The sequence below is a fragment of the Cervus elaphus genome, chromosome X (assembly GCF_910594005.1).
Source record: "Cervus elaphus chromosome X, mCerEla1.1, whole genome shotgun sequence".
NCBI lineage: Eukaryota > Metazoa > Chordata > Mammalia > Artiodactyla > Cervidae > Cervus > Cervus elaphus.
In genome coordinates, this window is record NC_057848.1 from 82,673,178 (window position 1) to 82,696,387 (window position 23,210).

Genomic DNA, 23,210 nt, shown 5'->3' on the forward strand with positions numbered 1-23,210 from the left:
TCCTCTGTCGTCCCCTTCTCCACCTGCCCTCAATCTTTCCCAGCATCAGGGTCTTTTCTAATGAGTCAGCTCTTTGCATCAGGTGGCCAAAGTATTGGAGTTTCAGCTTCAACATCAGTCCTTCCAATGAACATTTCAGGACTGATCTCCTTTAGGATGGACTGGTTGGATCTCCTTGCAGTCCAAGGGACTCTCAAGAGTCTTCTCCAACACCACAGTTCAAAAGCATCAATTCTTCGGCGCTCAGCTTTCTTTATAGTCCAACTCTCACATCCATACATGATCACTGGAAAAACCATAGCCTTGACTAGACAGACCTTTGTTGACAAAGTAATGTCTCTGCTTTTTAATATGCTGTCTAGATTGGTCATAACTTTCCTTCCAAAGAGTAAGCATCTTTTAATTTCATGGCTGCAGTCACCATCTGCAGTGATTTTGGAGCCCAGAAAAATAAAGTCTGACACTGTTTCCACTGTTTCCCCATCTGTCTGCCATGAAGTGATGGGGCCGGATGCCATGATCTTAGTTTTCTGAATGTTGAGCTTTAAGCCAACTTTTTCACTCTCCTCTTTCACTTTCATCAAGAGGCTCTTTAGTTCTTCTTCACTTTCTGCCATAAGGGTGGTGTCATCTGCATAACTGAGGTTGTTGATATTTCTCCTGGCAGTCTTGATTCCAGCTTGTGCTTCTTCCAGCACAGTGTTTCTCATGATGTACTCTGCCTATAAGTTAAATAAGCAGGATGACTATACAGCCTTGATGTACTCCTTTTCCTATTTGGAACCAGTCTGTTGTTCAATGTCCAGTTCTGACTGTTGCTTCCTGACCTGCATACAGGTTTCTCAAGAGGCAGGTCAGGTGGTCTGGTATGCCCATCTATTTCAGAATTTTCCACAGTTTATTGTGATCCACACAGTCAAAGGCTTTGGCATAGTCAATAAAGCAGAAATAGACATTTTTCTGGAACTCTTGCTTTTTCAATGATCCAGCAGATGTTGTCAATTTGATCTCTGGTTCCTCTGCCTTTTCTAAAACCAGCTTGAACCTCTGGAAGTTCACGGTTCACGTATTGCTGAAGCTTGGCTTGGAGAATTTTAAGCATTACTTTACTAGCGTGTGAATTGAGTGCAATTGTGTGGTAGTTTGAGCATTCTTTGGCATTGCCTTTCTGTGGGATTGGAATGAAAACTGACCTTTTCCAGTCCTATGGCCACTGTTGAGTTTTCCATATTTGCTATGGCCCAGGTTAAATTCCTGGTTGGGAACTGAGATATCATAATCTGTGCAGACGAAAAAAAAAAAAAAAATCTCGAAAATGTGAACAGACTTACAGATACAGAGAGCAAACTTATGGTTGCCAGAGGGAAGGAAGGTGGGGGGTATTATGGTGCAGTAGGTGAACAAATCATACAATATTTATTATTTGTGTCTGGCTGCTTCATATATTTTCAGTTTATCCTTGTAGCATATATCAAAATTTTATTTCTTTTTACAACTGAATAATAGTTCATTGCTGGTATATATCACATTTTGTTTATCCATTCATCTGTCAATGGACATTTTGGTTGTTTCCAATTTTTGGCTGTTGTGAATAATGCTAAGAACATTGGTGGCACAAATATCTGATTCAGTCTTTGCTTTCAGTTATTTTGGTTAAAAACTAGAAGTGGAATTGATATATCATATGCTAATTCTATGTTTAATTTTTTTTGAAGAACTGACATACTGTTTTCCACAGTGGCTACATCATTTTTCATTCTCATCAGCAATGCACATGGGTATCAATTTCTCCACATCCTTGCCAGCATTTGCTATTTTTCTGTATAATACCCATCTTAATGTGTATGAAGTGGTATCTTGTGGTTTTGCTTTGTATTTCCCTAATGACCAGTGATGTTGTGCATCTTTTCATGTCCTTATTGGCTATTTGCATATCTTCTTTGAAAAAAATGTCTATTTGAGGCCTTTGCCCTTAATGAGGGCTTCTCTCATAACACAGTTGGTAAAGAATCCGCCTGCAATGCAGGAGACCCCGGTTTGATTCCTGGGTTGGGAAGATCTGCTGGAGAAGGGATAGGCTACCTACTTCAGTATTCTTGGGCTTCCTTGTGGCTCAGCTGGTAAAGAATCCACCTGCAATGCGGGAGACCTGGGTTTGATCCCTGGGTTGGGAAGATCCCCTGGAGAAGGGAAAGGCTACCCACTCCAGTATTCTGGCTTGGAGAATTCCATAGACTGTATAGTCCATGGGGTCGCAAAGAGTTGGAAACAACTGAGCGACTTTCACTTTCACTTCACTTTGCCCTTAAAAATAAACCCTTAAAAATAGGGATGTTTGGTCTTTTTTGTTATTATTGTTGAGTTTTAGAAGTCTTTTAAATATTCTTGATATTAACCCCTTATTTTGTATATGATTTGCAAGTATTTTATCCCATTCTATGGCTTGCCTTTTCACTGTCTTGAAAGGATCTTTTGATACACCTAAGTTTTTAATCTTGACAAAGTCCAGTTTATTTTTTCTTATGTTTTGGTATTCTATCCAAGAAATCATTGCCAAATTCAGTGCCATTAAGTTCTTCCCTGTATTTTCTTCTAAGAGTTTCAACGTTTTAGCTCTTGAGTTGGTCATTGATCCATTTTGAATTAATTTTAGTATGTGGTATGGGGCTTTCCTGGTAGCTCAGATGTTGAAGAATCTTTCTGCACTGTGGGAGACCTGGGTTTGATCCCTGGCTCAGGAAGAACCTGGAGAGGGGAATGGCTACCCACTCCAGTATTCTTGCCTGGAGAATTCCATGGACATAGGAGCCTGGTGGACTACAGCCCATGGGGTTGCAAAGAGTCACGACTGAGTGACTAACACTTTCAGCCTCACATGTGGTATGAGGTAAAGCTCCAAGTCCATTCTTTTGCATGTGGATATCCAGTTTTCCCAACACCATTTCTTGAAAAGAATGTTAATTCCCCATTGAATGGTCTTGGTACCCTTGTCAAAAATCATTTGGCCACATATATGCAAGGGATTATTTCTTGGCTCTTTATTCTGTTTCACTGGTTTGTGTGTCTATCTTTATGCCAGTGCCATACTGTTGAGATTGCTGCAGTTACTATAGTAAGCTTTGTGTGGTATTGTGATTTATAAGGAATATAATTGGCCATTCAGATGACCAAGGTATATTTCTCATATATATTTGGTCTCCATCCACTGTCCCTGGCTCACAGCTCCTGAAACCCTTGAAATTTCCTGAATAAGAGCAATGAGAACACCTTTTGTGATAATGTTTGGTCTCTTATCCTCAGTTCCTGAAATCCACTTCAGAGCTATTATGGTGAAATGTGTGTTTTGTTATTCATTTGTTGTTCAGTTGCTAAGTTGTGTCTGACTCTTTGGGACACCATGGACTGCAGGACGCCAGGCTTCCCTCCCTTTTTCCACCACAACTGGGTTTATGTTAATGAGATGACTTTTGGAAAGCACAAGAGATACTGACCCATTGCCAGAGGAACCAACCCTGTGATTAGAAGTTGTAATATTCAGTCCAAACCCCTCCTATTAATTCCTGGGAAGGGAGAGAATGTAGAAGTTGAATCAACCACCAGGAGCCAATGACTTAATCAGTCATGCCTATGTAATGAAGCCTCAATAAACACCCCAAAAGGATGGGATTTGGAGAGCTTCAGACTTGGAGAACACATGAAGATTCTGGGAGAGTGGAGCACAAGGAGAGAGCATGCACCCATTCCCCATACCTTGTCCTATGTAATCCAACTGACTGTTTCTGAATTACATCCTTTGATAATAAACTAGTAATCTGGTAGATAAAGTGTTTCTCTGAATTCTGTAGGTCACTCTAGAAAATTAATTAAAACCAAGGAGGAGGCCATAGGAACCTCTGATTTATAGCCAGTTGGTCATAAGTACAAGTAAGAACCTTGGCTTGAGATTGACATTTGAAGTGAAGGCGGTCTTGTGGGACTTGGTCTCTAACCTGTGGAATCTGATGCTATCTCTGGGTAGATAGTATCATTATTAAGTTTACTTGTAGGACACCTTGCTGACATTTGAGAATTACTTGTTGGTATAGGAAACCACCTCCCCCTCCCACCTTCTGACACATACACATTGGAAATGAGTTCAGAACCACTTTAGTTAGTATCAGAGAAGTGGGATTTGTTAGAAAGCCCTGGCTCACATAAACATGTAGTTTGGGAAAAGAAAGGATGAAAAGGTGGGGGATGAGGAACCTTTGATTCATGATCATACATGGTATGGAGCAACAGCTGTGCTACAATCTGATACGAAGGGGTAAAAGTTACCAATGGAATTTAGGGATGGATCTGTAAATGAGAAATTAGTAGTCAATCTAAGAAAGACATGAAAATTTTATTTGAAGCAACTTGAGGATTATAACTAGAGAGGCAGACTTTCAGAAAGTTCTGAGGACTGTCCCACTTGTTAGAGGTCAAAGCACCGTTATACAGTTTTTGAGACAAAGGATTATATATCAGCTGACATATTGATACAATCCAGGTTTGCAAGTACAAAGTGAGTAGTGGGTCACCATGACTCCTTACAAGACTAAGAAGGAAGGTTATATCCTAGAGATCTGATTAGTGCAGATGCACAATACACACTAAAGGGAAGGGAGGAGGCCCAAATGGTCAGAGAAAAATTTTATGTTTACATTTTCTTGTCTTGCCATAAAATTAGAATTTTATTTAATCAGATCCAACTCCTGGGGAGTTGTCTCACTAGATGAATAAGGAAGTGCAGACTAATAAGAAAAAAAGGTAAATATACAATCTTGGTAATTATCTGTTAATAGCTAAAGTAAAAGAGAGTGTTAGACCAGACCCTGATGTTAGACCAAGCTCAGATTTCAGTGAGTCTGATCTTCAGCCACCAGCCTCACAGCTGCTTCCACCCCAAGGTAAAAATTATGCAGAGGCAACAGAAAGTACCTCTAAAACCTCTAGTTACTAGGAAGCTAGTCATTGTAGGGGGAGGGCAAAACCAAAACACTATTGAAATCAGGGGACATTAGTGTGAAGGAGTTATTTTATTTTGTAGATCAATATCATCAATCTCCTGAGGAACCTTTATTGAAATGGATTGTGAAAGCGACTAATTTAGGAGCTGTGGCTTTGGTTTTGAATGCTGCAGAGTGAAAGAGCATGTTTGGGTTGGCACAGGATGCACAGATCACTATAGAACAACCACAGATGGCTATATGTGATCCAGACACACAGGAGGTTATTCCTGAAGGAACAACTAGCCTGGTAGATGGGGTAAAAATCACTGTAAGGTCTGTTTACCCTGAGAAGGGGACTGCCGATCTTTTTGTATGAATGGAAACTGGATTACCCCAGATGAAGCAGCTGATATGCTTTGTGTGCAAACCATGTGGGACTGGCTTTATGAATACCAGGATATTCACTCAATGAATATACTTGTTACCCAGTCTTGGTAGATGCTATGTTAAAGTGCTCCTTTTGTATGGATACCCTATTGTAACCTTACTGCCACAAAATTGAGGGACAGTTCAAAAATCCTTATGAAATTTACTGTCTCAGCTTCCTCTCATGGTCTTATTGATGCTAGTAAAAATATTAGATTATTAACAAGAGAATGGAGAAGGCAGAGAAGAGAATCAAGAGAATGGTTTTATCAGGGGAGAAATTTTAAACAGTTAAGGAATAAGGTGAATAAAGCTAATGTTGATAGGAGTGGAGCAAAGAAGAAAGAGTCATGGGACTCATAGCAGAATGGAAATCTTTAGATAGTAATTAATGAGTGGAATGAATAAAACATATTGGTGGGCTTAACACAGAGATTTTAATACAGCACTACCAATGGACTTGCTGCCCTCCCAACATTAAATAGCCCCAGATAAGTCAGCTCTGTTTACAATTTGGAGAAAATTTGAAAGCCAGAAAACAAATTACAATGAGAAATTTGACCAATCACTTAGGGCAATAGTAAGACAATCAATATAATATTGACAAATCTCATATAAGATTTAAGACATATAACATTTTATGTCTTATACATAAGACTTTATGACTTATAAAGTCCCTTGGCTCTTGCTAAGTATCTAAAGCCTTTTGCATAAGCTTGGATAAAATAGTCAGATGGTGGCGAAAAGATGCCAAGACTCCCTGATACAGGAGTCTACAAACTGGTACCAAAATCCATTGATGAAACCTTGACTCAGGCTGCAGTTCAATTGAGAGAACATATAAGTGTAAGGGTTAATTAAATTATGAAAGTTGGAATGTTACCCAAATCTTTTTTTAGGAATGGAAATTATGTCTCACTGGGGAATGCTTCTCTTACATAGTATTGTAAAACCAACCCCCCCCCCCAAAAAAAAAACCCATTGATGAAGTCCTAAGGGAGGCTACAGTTATGAATGTAAGGGTTGATGAAGTTAAGATAAAACTTTGTAGGAGAATTGATATACTTTAACAGGTTTCATGTGAAGTGATTGCATCTTTTTTTTTTTTTTTTCCTTTTTACTTCACTGTATTTTGGGGATGGACATTTTATCTGACTGATGAATATTTCCCATACCTAGTAGTGTAAAACAGAAGGCAGGTAAATCCGCCCTTCAAGCAGTGTTAATTGGGCATACTAAATGGGAACCAGTACGATTGCCTGAGCCAAAACAGTGTAGAATAGAGGCTGAGGTGTTGGTAGGCTGTGTGATAGCCCTGTGTGAGGCATATAAGTTGTGTCCGCCACTTTTGCAACCCCATGGGCTGTAGTTCACCAGACTCCTCTGTCCATAGGATTTCCCAGGCAAGAATCCTGGAATGGGTTGCCATTTCCTTCCTGACTGGGGCTTATGGCAAGAGTCTGTGAGCACCTCACAGTGACAATTACCGGCACGTGGGACTAGAAGATTTCCATCTGAGGGACATTTTACTACCTTGCAATCAGAGATGAACTGAAGCTACCCTTATGACTGACTGAAGGGCATAAAATGATCTTGAAACTTGAAATAGCCATAATGTCTAGGATAATGGGACGGGCAGTGCCCAGAAGCATTCCACAGGAAAATAAAAATGGTTGGTAAAGGAATAAGCTGCATGAGTTATGCAAGAATGAGGTACTCCTGAGAGTAGGGGGCCTCTTTTCACTAAGGGCTGACTCTGAAACTGTTTGAGGTGCTGCTGGATTCTGTTGTAATGTGTACAGTGCCATATAAAGAGCCCTTAACTGACCAATAAAGAGCTGCTCGACTTGTGGATGGCCAGTTCCATGGGAAATGGACAATATTTTAGAAGTGTTTGGAAGGCCAGCACTCCTGAATGAAGAAGGTAAAAATAGATCAGCCTGGTGTGCTGAATTGCATGCTGTTTTCCTAGCAGTGGTGGAATTGAGAAATGGCAAAAGCCCTTATGTTTGGGTGGTTACCTACACTTAGGCAGTAACCCATGGCCTGGCCGTATGGTCAAGTAGATAGGCAATGGAAAACTGGACTATTAAAGGGATGACTATATAGGGCACAGCTCCATGGAAATCACTGGGAATTTAAGGGGGTACATTAAAGTAGGGCATATTGATGCTCATCAGAAGAACCCCCTTCCGAAGTTCAGAAGGTGATTGGAACCACCAAGTGGACCTTTTGGTGTGCTTCCTTGAGTTTGCCACCTGGGTCCATGAAATGAGTGGACATGGGGGAAGGGCAGCAAGGCAAAGATGGGCTGAATTCAGATATATTTCTCTTACACCCCCAGAGGCATTGCCAATAAGAACTGTTCTGTATGCCAACAAAAGAGACAGCCTGCAGATGGCTATGTGGCAGATTCACTGGGGGTGGGGGTAGGCCCTGATTATAGTTGACAGACTAATTATAGTCAGACTAATGCTGGTAGTCCTGGGGGCTACAAATGAGTCTTGATAGGAATGCAGTACTAGATATTGACTCTTTACTGGGTTTTGCCTACCCAATGGTAGATGGCAAAAGCTCAAAGTACTGTAAGAAAAGATGTTGCACAAGTTTGGACAGTTGAGCATCATGTCTTTAGATGAAGGAACATACAGACTTTACATCACATGATGTCCATCAATGTTAAAAAAAAATAACCTCGTTAGAGTCATAGTTTGATAGAGAATTAAATTGGGCTGTTAAAATATTGGTTATCTAAAATGCAGGGGTGGGGGCTGGGTAAAGGCGTGAAGGGCTGGCTTATGTCCCTTTTCAAGTATGTACTCATTCTCATCTTGAATATGAGTGGGGCTAAAAGAATGTTCCCACAGGACAGATTTCTGTTTTTTGTTTTTTGTTTTTTTTTTTCTGGTGGATCCAGGGAATAGGGGGTGGGGAAAATACTGGTATTCTCCATTCGCCATATCACATCAACTTCTTCTTTTCTGCACTACTTGTTACAATGGTTTCAGGACCAGGGCTGCCACTACAAGGGTCTGAAACAGGGAAGATTCCTAAGCAAGAAAATGTTTACCTTTGTGTCAGAATTCCTAAGGATATTAAGAAGATATGCCTTCACCCAATCTAGTAAAATTAAGGTTAACAGTGAATACAGCTATACTGCCTATTGATAGCTCACCTATGTAACTTCTGCTCATGTGTAGCCTTACCTTATCTGACTAAAAGTGAACTGAGGGAGTAGGACTTGCTAGACTACTTTTGCTGCCTGCCGTTTATACTAGTACAGTGACTGAACCTCACATCCTTTCCAAAGATGGAAAAGTTTGAGTGTCAGTGAAGAGAATGAAAAATATTAGTAGCTGAGGGTTAGAAAATGAATAAATGGGTTATGTAATCAGAGAAATTTACATGAGTATCTCAAAAGAGGCCCGGAGCAAAAGATCTCTTGTCTCTCGGCTCAATTATACTGGATGCCTGAAATGGTTTAGCTGTATATTGCTGATACCACTTCTGCTTTTGGAACCTGACAGGATTGAATAGAAGCTTGTGTGTATCTGAATTACTTTGCTGTACAGAAGAAATTAACACACTATAAATCAACTATACTTCAAAAAACTAAAATTAAAAAATATGTATACACACACACACACAGTGGAATACTAATCAGCCATAAAAAACAATGAAATTTTGCCATTTGTGACTGACAACATGACTGAACTTGGAGGCTGTTATGCTCAATGAAATAGGTCAGACAGAGAAAGACAAATACTACATGTTATTACTTATACACAGAATCTAAAAAATAAACTGGTGAATATAACAAAAAAGAACAAACTCACAAATATAGAGAACAAACTAGTAGTTGCCAGTAGGGAGAAGGAAATGGGGAGGAACAAGATAGAGGTAGGAGGTTAAGAGGTACAAAGTACTATGTGTAAAATAAATAAGCTGTGAGGATATACTGTACAGCACAAGGAATATAGCCAATATTTTATTGTAGTTGTATAACTGGAGTATAATCTTTAAAAATTGTGAAGCACTATGTTGTACACCTGAAGCATGTAGTATTGTAAATCAACTATACATAAATAAAAAAAATAGAGAAAAGTTTTTTAATTAATTCATTTAGTTTAATTGGAGGCTAATTACTTTACAATATCATGGTTGTTTTAGAAGTGATTTCTTGGGTATAGCACTAAACTCACTGGCCACAAAAGTAAAAATAGATAAATGAGACCGTATCAAACTAAAACTAAAACATGTGTGCACAACAAAGGAAATAATCAATGTAATGAAAAGGGAAAAATATTTGCAAACCATATATCTAAGGGACTCATACCTAAAATATGCAAGGAACTCCTACAACTTCGTAGCCAAAAAAAGAAGAAAAAAAGGCAAAGGACTTGAATGGAAATTTCTCCAAAGAAAACATACAAATGGCCAACACGTATATGAGGTGCTCAACTTCACTAATCATCAGGGAAATGCATCAAGGTTTTCCCCTATGTTATCTTCTAGTTTCATAGTTTTGCATTTCATGTTTAGGTCTGTTATCCATTTTACGTTGATTTTTGTGAAAGATGTAAGGTCTGAGTTTAGGTTCAGTTTTTGCATGTGGATGTTCATTTTCTCCAGCACTATTTGTTGAAAAGACCGTCTTTGCTCCATTGTGTTGTCTTTGCCCTTTTGTCAAAGAACAGTTGACTATGTTGGTATATTTCTGGACTCTGTTCTGATAATGTCTCATTGATCTGTTTGTCCATTCTCTCACCAATATCACATCATTATGATTACTGTAACTTTATAATAAGTCTTGAAGTCAAGTTATGTCAATCCTCTGACTGTTCCTCTCCTTCAATATTGAGTTGGCTATTCTGGGTCTTTTGCCTCATCATACAAACTTTAATATCTTTTGATATCCACAAAATAGCTTGCTGTACTTTGGTTTGGGAAGAGCTGGTTAGGAAGAACTAGTCTCAATGAGTCTTCCTATCCATGAATATGGACGCTCTCTCCATTTATTTAGTTCCTGTATGATTTCATTAATCAGGGTTTTGTAATTTTCCTCATATAGATCCTGTACATACTTGTTAGATTTATACCTATGTACTTTATATTTGAGGGTGCTAATATAAAAGTTACTGTTATTAATTTCAAACTTCACTTGCTTATTGCTAGTATTAGAAAAGCAATTGGCTTTTTAATATTAACCTTATCCTGTAACCTTACTAGAGTTGCTTATTAGTTCCAATATTTTTTTAATATTCTTTCAGATTATCTACATGGACAATTGTGTCATCTGCAAACAAAGGCAGTTTTATTTCTTCTTCCCAATCTGTATCCCTTTGATATCCTCTTCTGGTCTTAATGCTTTAGCTAGGAATTCCTGTACACTTTTGAAAAGGAGTGGTGAGAGAGGACATTCTTGACTTTTCCTTATCTTAATGGTAAAGCCAGTTCCTAACCATTATGTGGGCTTCCCTGGTAACTGTATGTTTCTGTATATTTCTTTATCAAGTCAAGGAAGTTCCACTCTATTGTTAGTTTGCTGAAGCAATTTTATTCTTTTGCATGTGGATATCTAATTGTCCCAGCACAGCTTGTGAATGGACAGCACTCTCAACGAATGGTGATTGAATTCCAGTTAATGAAATCTAAGTGTAAATGATGTGGACATTCTTGATTAAGGATTTTAGGAAGCAGGTGGACTACTTTGACTCTGATTTCCCATTTTGTTGACTAGACACAGACTACTGTGATGCCCCATAATAGTGAGGCATAAGTGATGGTTAGGTAATAAGAAACATAACAGAAGGTACTATGGACTTTTCAATATCTTCTGTTTTGAAGTTACTTTGACATTCAGTTAACTGCCAATATTTGCTGGCATTTTGGAAATTCAAGATCTCTTTTCCTTGCAAAGTTAATAACCATGAGCTCACCTCACCAGCCCCTTTAGTTCTAGAAATCCTCAAGGGGTATTTCCCATGTCCTGAATTTTGGTGATTTTCACACGATTTTTCCATATGTGGTTGGCACAGTATGCTTTACTGTCAAGCACTTAAGTCCCTCCAATTGCTCCCTCTAATTTGTCCAACCACTACCCATACCCAGAGTCCTTATGATGTTAGAATTGACTACTACTCTAAACTTTAAAACCATGTTGGAGAACAGACACTCTTTCCTCTTTAATTTATACTTTATAAGTGGAATCTGTACACCAGAATGTTAGTTTCTTTGCAGACAGTTCTTTTTGGGATAACTTATGAACCTGCCTTTGTTTTGATAGACATACAGTTGAAGATGTATGTTACAAGAGGCAAAAACAAGAGCCCTAATACCAGTGCTGCCATTATCAATAGAATAGCTAAATTTCACTAATGAAAAGGCATTGTTCCTGGGCTGAGGTCATTGTGCCTGGCTTTGTTTTCCCTAAGGATAAATTTTCTTAAAGAAGAACCCACTGTAAATGTAATCTGAAAATATTCTTGGGTCAAGACTCCCCATAAATTCTTTAGATGTGCTTTGTCTCAAGTAGCAGACACAGTTTAGAGCTTTCCTAGAGGTTCTTCAGTCTCTACTGAAAGTAGACAACTGTTGGGCCAGTTTCATAGTTTACAAGAACCCAACCCAGCCTGGAACTCAGGAATAGGAGAATGGATATATTCTAAGAATACATAGGGTTTGGATCAACCTTAAACAAAAGGGAGATACCAGAGGGAAAGTTTGCCTGAGGCACATGAAGGACAGAAGAAAGGTAAGTTAAGCCAAATGGGCAAAACTAGGTCCATGACCATGATGAATGAGAGAGACAGGAGTAGATCACTGAAGCTGCACAGGCAAGGTATATGTTAGAGTTTGTGTGCATGGATGTGGGAGGTGGGGTGGGTATAGTGAGGCAGCACAACTGCTTCTGTATCCCAGGCTTACTGGTTTGGGGATTATTTGGGGGTGTGGGGAGAGAGACAGAGAACATGAAACTGGGCTCTTCTTCTTTTTTTTTTGGCTCTTCTTTTATGAGGGTCCCAGCATAGGGAGCCTAGGGTTCCTCAGGATGTCTTTATTTTCTAATTTAAAGCACAAGAATGGATAGTAGTCTCAAGAATGAAAAATCAGGATCTCTTAAGGACTCAGTTAACTAGGTTAACCAAGGCTTTCTGGAAGAGAGAGCTTCATGAGTGGGAGTGGCCTAGTTCCTTCTCAAATCCATTCTGTAGCTGTCTTAATATGTTTATTTAAGATGGATGTCTTTTGAAATGGATGCCTTTGCAACTCAAAAGCTTAATGTCAGGCACTTAAAATAAAATCAAAAGGTGTAATGCCCAGCATTTACACCACAGAAATTTAGATTTCAGAGGCTAGTCAGGATTACACAGGTGCCATTGGAGATACTGGAGGGTGGAACTGTGGGTGTTGCATTCACAGGAGAATCCATTTTACAAGGAAGTAAATACAGTATTTTTAAATACAGAGAAGTAAATACAGTATTCTGGCCTGGAGAATTCCATGGACTGTATACACCATGGGGTCACAAAGAGTCAGACACAACTGAGTGACTTTCACAAATTCAGTATTTACATGAAAACGAAAAGGAACTGAAGAGCCTCTTGAGGGTTAAGGAGGAGAGTGGGAGAGCTGGCTTAAAACTAAATACTAGAAAAACTAAGATCATGGTATCTGGCCCCATTACTTCATGGCCAATAGAGGGGGAAAAGGTGGAAGTAGTAACAGATTTCCCCTTCTTGGGTTCTAAAATCACTGCGGCTGGTAACTGCAGCCATGAAGTTAGAAGATGTTTGCTTGTTAGCAGGAAAGCTATGATAAACCTAGACAGTGCATTGAAAAACAGAGACATCACTCTGCTGACAAAGGTCCATATAGTCAAGGCTATGGTCTTCCCAGTGGTCACATATAGTTGAGAAAGCTGGACCGTAAAGAAGGTGGAGCACCAAAGAATTGATGCTTTTGAACTGTGGTGCTGGAGAAGACTCCTGAGAGTCCCTTGAACAGCATGGAGATCAAACCAGTCAATCTTAAGGGAAATCAACCCTGAATACTCATTGGAAATGTCAGGGGAGTGTGTGATTTCCTCGGTTCTGTCTTGTCACAACGAAAATTTGAAGTGATGGACATTAAAGCCCTCAGTGCATCACAGCTCTCAGACAGTGTTACAGCTCAGTTTTATATAGAAAATAAAGGAAAACGCATCCTTGAGGCATGAGGGCATGCTGACCCAAAAGACGCAAAGAGAAGAGAGAGAGGGAGATCACCTGCAGGAGAGAGAGCGGGACACCCCAGCCCTTTGGCTCCTCTTTTTATGTGTTTTTTTTTTTTTTTTTCTTTCCCCTGGCCTGTGCTACATAAATTGGGCTAGCCAGGAGTGCTGTTTGTTCTACCTGAGGTCCTCACTTCAGTCCTCGAACCTTCCTTTGTTCTATTTTTGCAGGCTTTTCCCTTCCTTGTCTTTTAGCCACCACCATTCTGGATTCCTTTTTACTATTCTAACTACCCAACATACCCCCCCCAATAGATGGGAGGCCCAATTCTTTGGAAATAGGGGTGTTGAGGTCTTTCTGGCTACTTCCTGCTGAACTGGGATGGTGAGGGGCATTGGGCCTCCCTCTCTTGCTAGTCTCAGGACTCAGAGTCCTTATAGTGGTGTCCATCTAAGGATGAGTAATATTTTCCATGGTCGACTGTAGTTTTATATATCCTTGTTGAACTGGCACTGCATGTTGTAGCTTGTTGACTAGGCTTAGACAAACAAAACGGGTTAGACAATTGATAATACATGGAGCAATCATAAGCAGCATCAACAGGGTATAACAAGGACTAGTAGGGACATTAGCCAACTCCAAATTCCCATGACCAGGATGGCTCAAGTCCCTCCTTGTTCAGGGATCAGAAGATCTATCTCCTGTTTGTTTTGGAGTACAACCCTGCCAAGCTGTGTTGGCTCTTTAGAGATGTCCTGAGACATCTTATCCTCAGAAACTAGATTTTGGGGGGTGTTCATTAGAATGACTCATTTGTAGTTCTGAATAGGTATCTGAGATCTCCCAGGGGCTCACAGGTGTATTGAGTGTCCTCTTCTGTTTTCTTCCATGGCTTGACTCATGAGTAGTGAATCCAGGAGTCATGTCCTGGTACCTTGATTGCTGTGGGGGTCGAAAGTATTACAGTGTAAGGGCCCTTCCATGTGGGCTGGAGTTGAGCCTTTGGGGACCCATCTTTCCAGACTTTAATTAGGACTTGAGTCCCTGAAGCATATAATGGTGATTCCTTAGAATCTTTTGGGTCCTGGTTCATGCCCCACAAGTGTATATCCCGTTGGAATTGTCCAATGGCCATGGTATAAGACTGGAGGGTCTGAGCCTCTGGATCTAGGAAGAGGTCATTGACATAAACAAAAGGTCTCCCATATAGCATCTCATAAGGACTAAGACCAACCTATTCCTTAGGGGCAATACGGATGTGGAGGAGGGCTATTGGTAAAGCCTCCTTCCAACCTAGGGAGGAGATGTCTCCTGGGTTATCTTTTTTATCCCTGATTTTAAGAATTTGTTGGCTCTTTCTACTTTTCCTGAAGACTGAGGCCACCAGGCACAATGGAGATAATAAGTAATGCCTAAGCTGAAACTCCAATACTTTGGCCACCTCATGCGAAGAGTTGACTCATTGGAAAAGACCCTGATGCTTGGAGGGATTGGGGGCAGGAGGAGAAGGGGACAACAGAGGATGAGATGGCTGTATGGCATCACTGACTCGATGGGCATGAGTTTGAGTAAACTCCAGGAGTTTGTGATGGACAGGGAGGCCTGGCGTGCTGCGATTCATGGGGTTGCAAAGAATGGGACACAACTGAGCAACTGAACTGAACTGAATGCTTTAGAGACCCCTTGGGTGATGTCCCATTGTCACTTTGTAATGACCCAGGAAGACCAAACCTTGGAATGATCTCATGGAGCAGTTTTTTTTTACCACCTCCTCAGCCTTCACAGTCCAGTTGGGAAAGCCTTCATTCCATCCTGTGAATGTATCTATCATGACTAATAGGTTTTTATACCCTTGAGAAACTGGCATCTGGGTGAAGTCCATCTGCCAGTCCTCTCCTGGGTAGGTCCCACATTGTAGGACAGGCTGGGCCAGCTAGGGTCTTCAAGCTCCTTGGGGGTTGTTTAATTGGCAAGTGGGACAAGAGAAGACCACTTGCCTTATAGTCGTTTGGAGGCCTGTTCCTCTGAAGGACCTTTCTAGTAATTTTTGGAGGGCCTTTTCTCCTAAATGAATGGTGGCATGTAAGGAGTTAACCAACTTCCATTGGAGGTTTCCAGGCAGAAAAAGGGGTCCCTCCTTTTGGAACCACCCCATATGATCTTTAAAGCCCTCAGTTAAGAGTCTCACCTTCAGTATATGAAGGAGTTTCTGGCAAATTAGTCTGTGGAACTAAGGTGGCAACCCCTGTTAGGTCATTGTTCTGTAATGCTGCTCTCTTAGCTGCCTGATTGGCTTCTTGGTTCCCTCGTGCCACTTCTGTGCTCCCTTTTTGGTGTCCTTTACGGTGGGAGACTGAAACCTCAGTGGGCAGATGGACTGCCTCCAAGAGTCTAAGGATTTGATCACCATAGTTGATTGGGGACCCTTGGGTGGTCATGTGTCCTCTTTCTTTCCAATTAGCAGCATGTGCATGTAGCACCAGAAAGGCATACTTGGAGTCAGTGTAAGTGGATATTCTTTTTCCTTTTCCCAGCTCTAAAGCTCGAGTCAGGGCTATGAGCTCAGCTAATTGGACGAAGTACCTGGTGGCAAAGGTTTAGCCTCTATGGTCTCAAAATGGGAGACTACTGCATATCCGGCTCTTCTTTTTCCATCCAAGACAAAGCTGCTTCCATCGGTGTACCGGATTTCCTCAGGATTGGTCAGAGGATCTTCCAACAATCCCTCTCGGGGTTTTGTCCAGTGGTTCAAGTTTTCTAGGCAAGAGTGAAAGGGGAGAGAGCCCTCAGGGGTAGATAGGAGGGTGGCTGGGTTAAGAACCTCACAAAGGGATATAGTGAGGCCTGAATTTTCCATCAGCACTACTTGATATCTGAGGAATCTTTGATCAGACATCCATAAATGGCCTCTCCCATTTAGGAGTTGTTTCACTTAGTGGCTGGTAAAAATAGTTAGTTTTCCCCCAAAAGAGAGTTTTAAAGCATCTTCTGTCAGGACTGCAATAGCTGCAAGGTTTGGAAGGCAGGGAGAGATTTCTTCCCAATAAGGGAGGAGGACAGTCAGGGACCACTAGAAATTTGTGGGAAAATATTTGTCCATTCCAGCAATAAAGTGCTCAGGTGAATCTTTTTGTAACTGTTTTTCCTGTAGCACCCAAAATAGTACAGGTTTGGGAGGAGAAGGCTCCGGAGCAGGAGGTCAGGACAGAGTAGGTAGCCCCTGTGTCAACCAAGAAATTTTCAGGCTTACCTGCCACATCCAGTTGCACCCTTGGCTCCAGCCCCATGATGGTTATCTGTGACAGGCAGGCTGGCTGGAGCAAGCCGCTTCAGTCCTGTTGAACCATTGTGAGGGAAGGCTTGGCACTTGACCTTGAGGCTCTTGGGTCCTGAGGGCAGAGTGCTGCCCATTGTACCAGTTGATGGCATTTATGGCAAGCCACTTTAGGAGACTTGTCACGGTTTGGAAACTCTTTGGCCCAATGCCCTGCCTGTCTACAGATTAGGCATTTGCCTGGTGCCTTGTCCTTCAAGGAATTGGGGTTTGCCATAGGGCTTCCCTGGAGGGCAGCCAGCATCTGGGCATGCCTTGTCTCTTTCCTTTTCTCCCTCTCCTGGGCCTTGGCCTCCTTCTGTTCTCCGTTATAAAAGGTATTGGTGGCTGTCTGGACCATCTCATCTGAAGAGGCAGCAGGGTCCTGCTGCTGTAGCTGTTGTAACTTTATTCTGATATTTGATGCACATTGGGAAAGGAATTTGTTCCTTAAAATCACCTCGCCCTCATAAGAGTCTAAGTCCAGATTAGTAAACTTTTGGAGGGCCTCTTTTAGCCTTTCCAGAAAGGCAATGGGGTCTCATTGGGCTCCTGAGTTATTGCTGAGACTGGGCACAGTCCCACAAGTAATAGGCTTCCTTCAATTTCCTTGGGTGGACTTCCTTAGGGGTGAATCTTTCTGAAGCTTATCCTACCCAGTGCTGTTGCAACCTGAGAGCCAGGTGTCCCCAGGTCAGGGTGCAGATCCCAAGGCAGGGTGAGGCATGACAGCCTCCTGGAGATCAAATCCCCGGACAGGTCGACCTCCTGGGCATTGGATCCCTAGGCAGGTGAAGGCAAGTTGACCTCCTGGGACCCCTGGACTGGAGTTGGGCATCCCCAATGTCTCCAGCGTGACCAGTTTTACCTTATTGCCAGTTTGTTCACTGCAGATGGGAATCGATATCATGATGTAAAGCAATCCAAGCCTGTGACCTGAGACTGGGAACCTGTCATAAGCCTTATCTTCTTACTGCTTTATGAGATTAGAAGTCACTGATTTCCTCTCCTAGTCCTCCATAAGAGCAGGCTAGGGTGTCTCCAATGTAAACATTTCATTGTCAAAGACCCAATTTAGGTAATAACAGAAGTAATGACAAAGGAGTGGGTTATCTGCCCTGTTAGGGGCATTAAGAGTATTTTAATAATAAGTGGGGTGGAGCAACAAAGGGGCAGGGTCCTTGTTGTAGGAGTTAGTAAATGGCTTAAGAACAAATTGGTAACAGGCAACAGACCAGATGCTCCATAAAAGTGGAGTGGAGATTTGATTTGGGGTTATGTTTGTAACTTTAGGAGAAGGGTGGTAAGGGTTTGGGCCCAAATGGCCTGCAGGGCCAATTCCCAAAGTGGCAAACATTATCTCTGGAAGCCCAATTGCCCTTGAAGGGATGCCAACAGATGGACTTTTAGCAGGCATTGTGTGCCTGTTGCCCACCCTAGCAGGTTCACTGAGGGATGCTGATGTTGTACATGTTGTAGGAAACATGGAAGATGAAGGCCTGAATATCTAGAGACTGGATATTATACAGTATTTCCCTCCCAAGGGCTAGCTATTTTCTGGTTGTCCCTCCAGAAGATTGTAGAGGCAACACTGTGGGCCTGGACGGGGCTCAGGAAAAGAACATGAAACAGGAGGAAAGGGGGCAGGGCACAACTTTTGAAAGAATGGCATAGCCCAAGGGCATAACATAAACCAATCAAGATCAATTGGGTCCAAGATGACAAGTCAAATTCAAGTAAACCTTAATCCTTGATCTGTAAGCTAAATGACACACCCAGAGGTGGCAGGAAAGCTCCAGAAAGTGAAAGTGAAGTCACTCATTCGTGTCCCATTCTCTGCGACCCCATGGACTGTAGCCTACCAGGCTCCTCCATCCATGGGATTTTCCAGGCAAGAATACTGGAGTGGGTTACCATTTCCTTCTCCAAGGCACTGTCAAAAGACAGTGGATGGTGGTTCCCCAATGGTTGGGATGATCTTCCCACTCATTAGCGTATGAATTCACCCAGCTCAAAAAACCTAGCCAGGCTGCATTTCTGGCTGGAGCCCTTGCCCTCTGCAATGGCCTACACCCTGCAGAGTACTCTGAATCCTAACAAATCAAATTGCTGTGTCTCTCACTGAATTTTTGCAATGAACTTCATTAGGTCCTGAAGCCAGGCATCATGGGTTTTGGTTGGGCTCAAGTTCCATGAGAGAGGAGCTGAAGGATGGGAGGAAAAAGCAGTGGGAAAAACGTGCCAAGGAATCCCCTTCATAGCCTGCCACAAAATCTGCTAAATACCTGACCTGTGCTCACAGTTTTCATTGGCCTGATCCTTAGTACAAAGAAGATTAAGGACAGAACTCCCACCAGCTTGGGTAACAGCTACTGGGGCTCAGCAGAGAGTGGAGCTTTGGGGACATACTGAGGAGTAGCCTCTCCAGAGTCCCTCATGTGCACCCACTGCCACTCACCTGTTCGAGGAAACAAGAAATGAGAGATTGTAAAGGAATTAAGATTTCATTAGGCATATGTTCCTCCAGTCATAGGAGCAAGGACCTCCTACCTTAACTGGAGGTCTTCTCGAATCTGAGACTGAGCCATGTGAGCTTTCTGCTGAGTTCGTTTTTTGCTGTCCCGGTTTCCATCATGATGGGCTTCTTGTCACTTCCCCCCGCGCTGGGTTTTCTTTGCCTTCTGCTTCTACCAAGGGAGATTTCACCAAGTTGGGCTCCTGCTGTGCTTGGCCTCCTCCTCGCAGGGGCCGCGCTGAGGTTGTTTCAGCCAGGTTAAATCCAAGTCACAGCACCACAGATGCCAGGGAAATGTGTAATTTTCTTGGTTCTGTCTCGTCACAACAAAAATTTGAAGCAATGGATATTAAAGCCCTCGGCGCATCACAGCTCTAGGACAGTGTTACAACTATGTGTTACAGCTCAGTTTTATTTAAAAAATAAAGGAAAACACATCTTCGAGGCGTGAAGGCATGCCGACCCAAAAGAACTGAAGAGATGAGAGAAAGACAGAGAGAGAGAGAGCACGCATGTACACATGCGTGTGGGAGAGAGACCCCCCCCCCGCCCCACCCTTTGGCTCCTATTTTTATATGTTTTGTTCTCCCCCTGGGCCTGCCCTGTGTAAATTGGGCTAGCCAGGAGTACTGTTTGTTCTACCTGAGGTCCTCACTCTGGTCTTTGGACCTTCCTTTGTTCTATTTTCAAGGACTTTCCCCTTGTCTTTTAGCCACTGCCATTCTGGACTCCTTTTTCCTATTCTAACTACCTAACAGAAGGACTAATGCTGAAGGTGAAACTCCAGTATTTTGGTCATCTGATGTGAACAGCTGACTCGTTGAAAAAATTCCTGATGCTGGGAAAGATTGAGGACAAAAGAGAAGAGGGCATCAGAGGATGAAATGGCTGGATGGCATCACCAATGCAATGGACATGAACTTGGGCAAATTTGGGGAGATGGTGAGGAACAGGAAGGCCTGGCGTGCTGCAGTTTATGGGGTCGCAAAGAGTCAGATATGACTGGGCGACAGAAAAACAACAACAAATCAATATTATTTAACAGTCAGACAGACATAGGTCAGCATCCTGCTTAAATCTTTTATTTTCTCTTTGATTTTAAACATGATGGTCTAAGAACTAACATAAAAAGCATGAAATAGGACTTTTCTATTCCAATATATGTTAACAGCAATAGTGTCTCTTCTGTAAGTGAATTTAGAACAAATTGTCCAAAATGTACTTCATAGTCTCACAGTATCCACTCCCCTGCCAGTAAATGTTTTGGGGATTAATATCCCAGCATCTGGAAATTACCAGAGAAGCTGGCATTGACATGACCATAAAATTTTAGGTAGGAATCTAAATAAAATAGAAAATACAAGTAAATGTAAACTGAAGAGAACAGAGATATATTTTTTTTTTTTACTGCATGTCTAGTGACTAGGATAAAGTAGACACTCATATATATCTGTTGATAAATGAAAGGCACCAGTCACTTTAACAACAAGAAGCAACAGTTCAGAGTGGCAAAGAGATTAACACACACCCAGAGATCCCAGCAGAGCTCAGACACCTTTCTTCAAACCTGGCATTCATCCAAGAGAGCGTATACTTTGGAACAAAGAAAACATAATCCACAATTCAGCTAAGGTAATTGAAAGGGCACAGTGAAAGACTTTCCTATGGAAATTGACATTTGTTGTCTCTAGATACAGTTTAGAATCATCTCTAGATTTTTTCCTATCACTGAAATATTGTGCAGTTACAATAAATATCTAATAACAAGTAAAAGCTGATATGAAAATATATGAAAATTTGTAGTATGATTTTTTGTTGTTCAGTTGCTCAGTCATGTCCAACTGATTGTGACCCCATGGACTGTAACACACCAGGCTTCCCCATCTCTCACTATCTCCCAGAGTCTGCTCAAACTCATGTCCATTGAGTCGAATGATGCCATTCAACCATCTCATCCTCTGCTGTGCTGTGAATAAGGTTTCCTTTCCATCTTGGTAAGCATCAGTGATTTTCAAAGAATAGGGACTTTCTCCAAGAGGAACCTCAAAGATGACTGCAAAATTTCTCTTCTTTAGCAAAGACAGAAGGCACTTAAGAGGGTAGTCATAGTGATGAGAGATGAGCCCCCAAATTGATCCTCTTGGGGGCGCAAGTCCAATTCAAGAAAGTGAAGGGGAATGGACTTTATCAGGATGGTGATAGAATTTGCTTCCCACTACGACTGTAACAAATTACTGCAAAGTTGATGGTTTAAAAAAAAACAAAACAATAAAATATTATCTTACAGTCCTGAAGGTTGCAAATACGAAAACGGTCTCTTATGTCTCCTGCATTGGCAGGTGGGTTTTTTTCCATTAGCACCACTGGGAAGCCCATGGACATCCTTGGGAGATCTTTATTCAGCCTACCACAATGAGGGTGCCATTTAGTTGGGTTTTAAAATGGGCAACAATGCCAGCAGTTTTGTGCTCAACCAGAGTTGTTTATAACCATGGTTGCTCTTTGCCCAACGGAGCACAAATGAAGCGGATGGAGACTACAGGGAGGATGTAGAAGTGCAGGAATCAGAGGATTCAAGAAACAGCAGGTTTCTCTCTTAAGTGTTTGGTGGGTCCTTCTCCAAAGAATGGCTGGGGGAAGTAGACTGGTGTGTATGGCAAATGTGTAAGATCCCAATTAGTCCTAATCCTTGGCATATTCCTACCCTGCCAAAGATGATGAGCCCTTGTAATCCCCTGCAAGAGAAGACATGACAGGAGCCAGGAAGAGGAGCCAGGACTGCCCCTACGTGGTGCCTGACCCCTGGCTGTGGGGTGAGAAACAGGATTGTCTGAGCAGGTGCGGGTCCTGTCAGGGAAAGGTCCTCTTTCCTGGGCAACTGTGGGGACAGTGAAATGGTAAAGTGTGCCACCACAGCGACTGAGACAACAGCAGTGTGGCAGAAAGAATGAGGGCCCTGGCGCAGACAAGTGGTTTGTCTCCTCAGCCAGGGGTCTATCAGGGGCTGCCCTCCCTTAGAAGAGGGGCAGGGGCTCGGCCTCCACGGGCGCCCCCTCCCACTTTCCTCCAGCCCGCGGCCCCTGAAGGTGAAAGCAGCTACCCTGCCACCCGCACTCAAGAAGGATGGCCGGCGTGACGGGGGAAGGGAGGGGGCGGACACCGAACAGTGTGGGGGTTCACACATACACTGCAGGACGGTCTGAATCCATCCGCTGCTCCCTGCAGTGCGACCCGTCCGGACTGGCCCGAGCCGCGCCGCCCGTGACCCCCTTATGCTGCAGGACCAGCAGCGTGGCGGGGGGGGGGGAGGGGGGGTCACCCCACGGGGGGCGGTGGAGGGCTGGCGAGGCCCCGCCCCTCAGGCTGGCGTTCTTCCTGGCCCCGCCCCCTGTGGGTCGGAACTATGCTGGGCCTGGCGGGAGGTGGGTGCGGGGCATCAAGCCCATTATTGCCGTATCCCTCCGCCCCCCACTTCCCGACACCCTTGCAGCGAGTGGTCGGTGCTGCAGCCTGCACATCCTCTGCTGGGTTTGGCGCCGCGGTGCAGTGGGCCACACGCCTCTTTGCTGTTCTACCCGCACGCCGAGCGGTGGGAAGCGAAAGAGAAACTGCGACCGGAGTGGGAGGACGACCACCGGGACCTTGCGCCTCCGAAGGCAAGTGAGGGTGTCGCGGGGCGATGACCAGCTCACAGCCTATCCCTGGCAGCCTGAGGACGGGAAGGCGAGCGGGTCGAAGCGGGAACCCTTAGAGAAGTGCGCAGCGCCAGA

General features: G+C 42.8%; 1 protein-coding gene across 1 annotated transcript in view; it reads left to right on the plus strand.

The window, feature by feature from the left end:
• Positions 1-23,210, plus strand: part of GPRASP1 (G protein-coupled receptor associated sorting protein 1) — a 68,061-nt gene that overhangs the window by 9,378 nt on the left and 35,473 nt on the right. The window contains exons 2-4 of the mRNA XM_043895589.1: positions 21,728-21,779; positions 22,155-22,278; positions 22,931-23,096. Coding sequence (XP_043751524.1) covers positions 22,190-22,278; positions 22,931-23,096 — 255 coding nt within the window. The 5' untranslated portion in view covers positions 21,728-21,779; positions 22,155-22,189. The remainder of the gene's footprint in view (positions 1-21,727; positions 21,780-22,154; positions 22,279-22,930; positions 23,097-23,210) is intronic.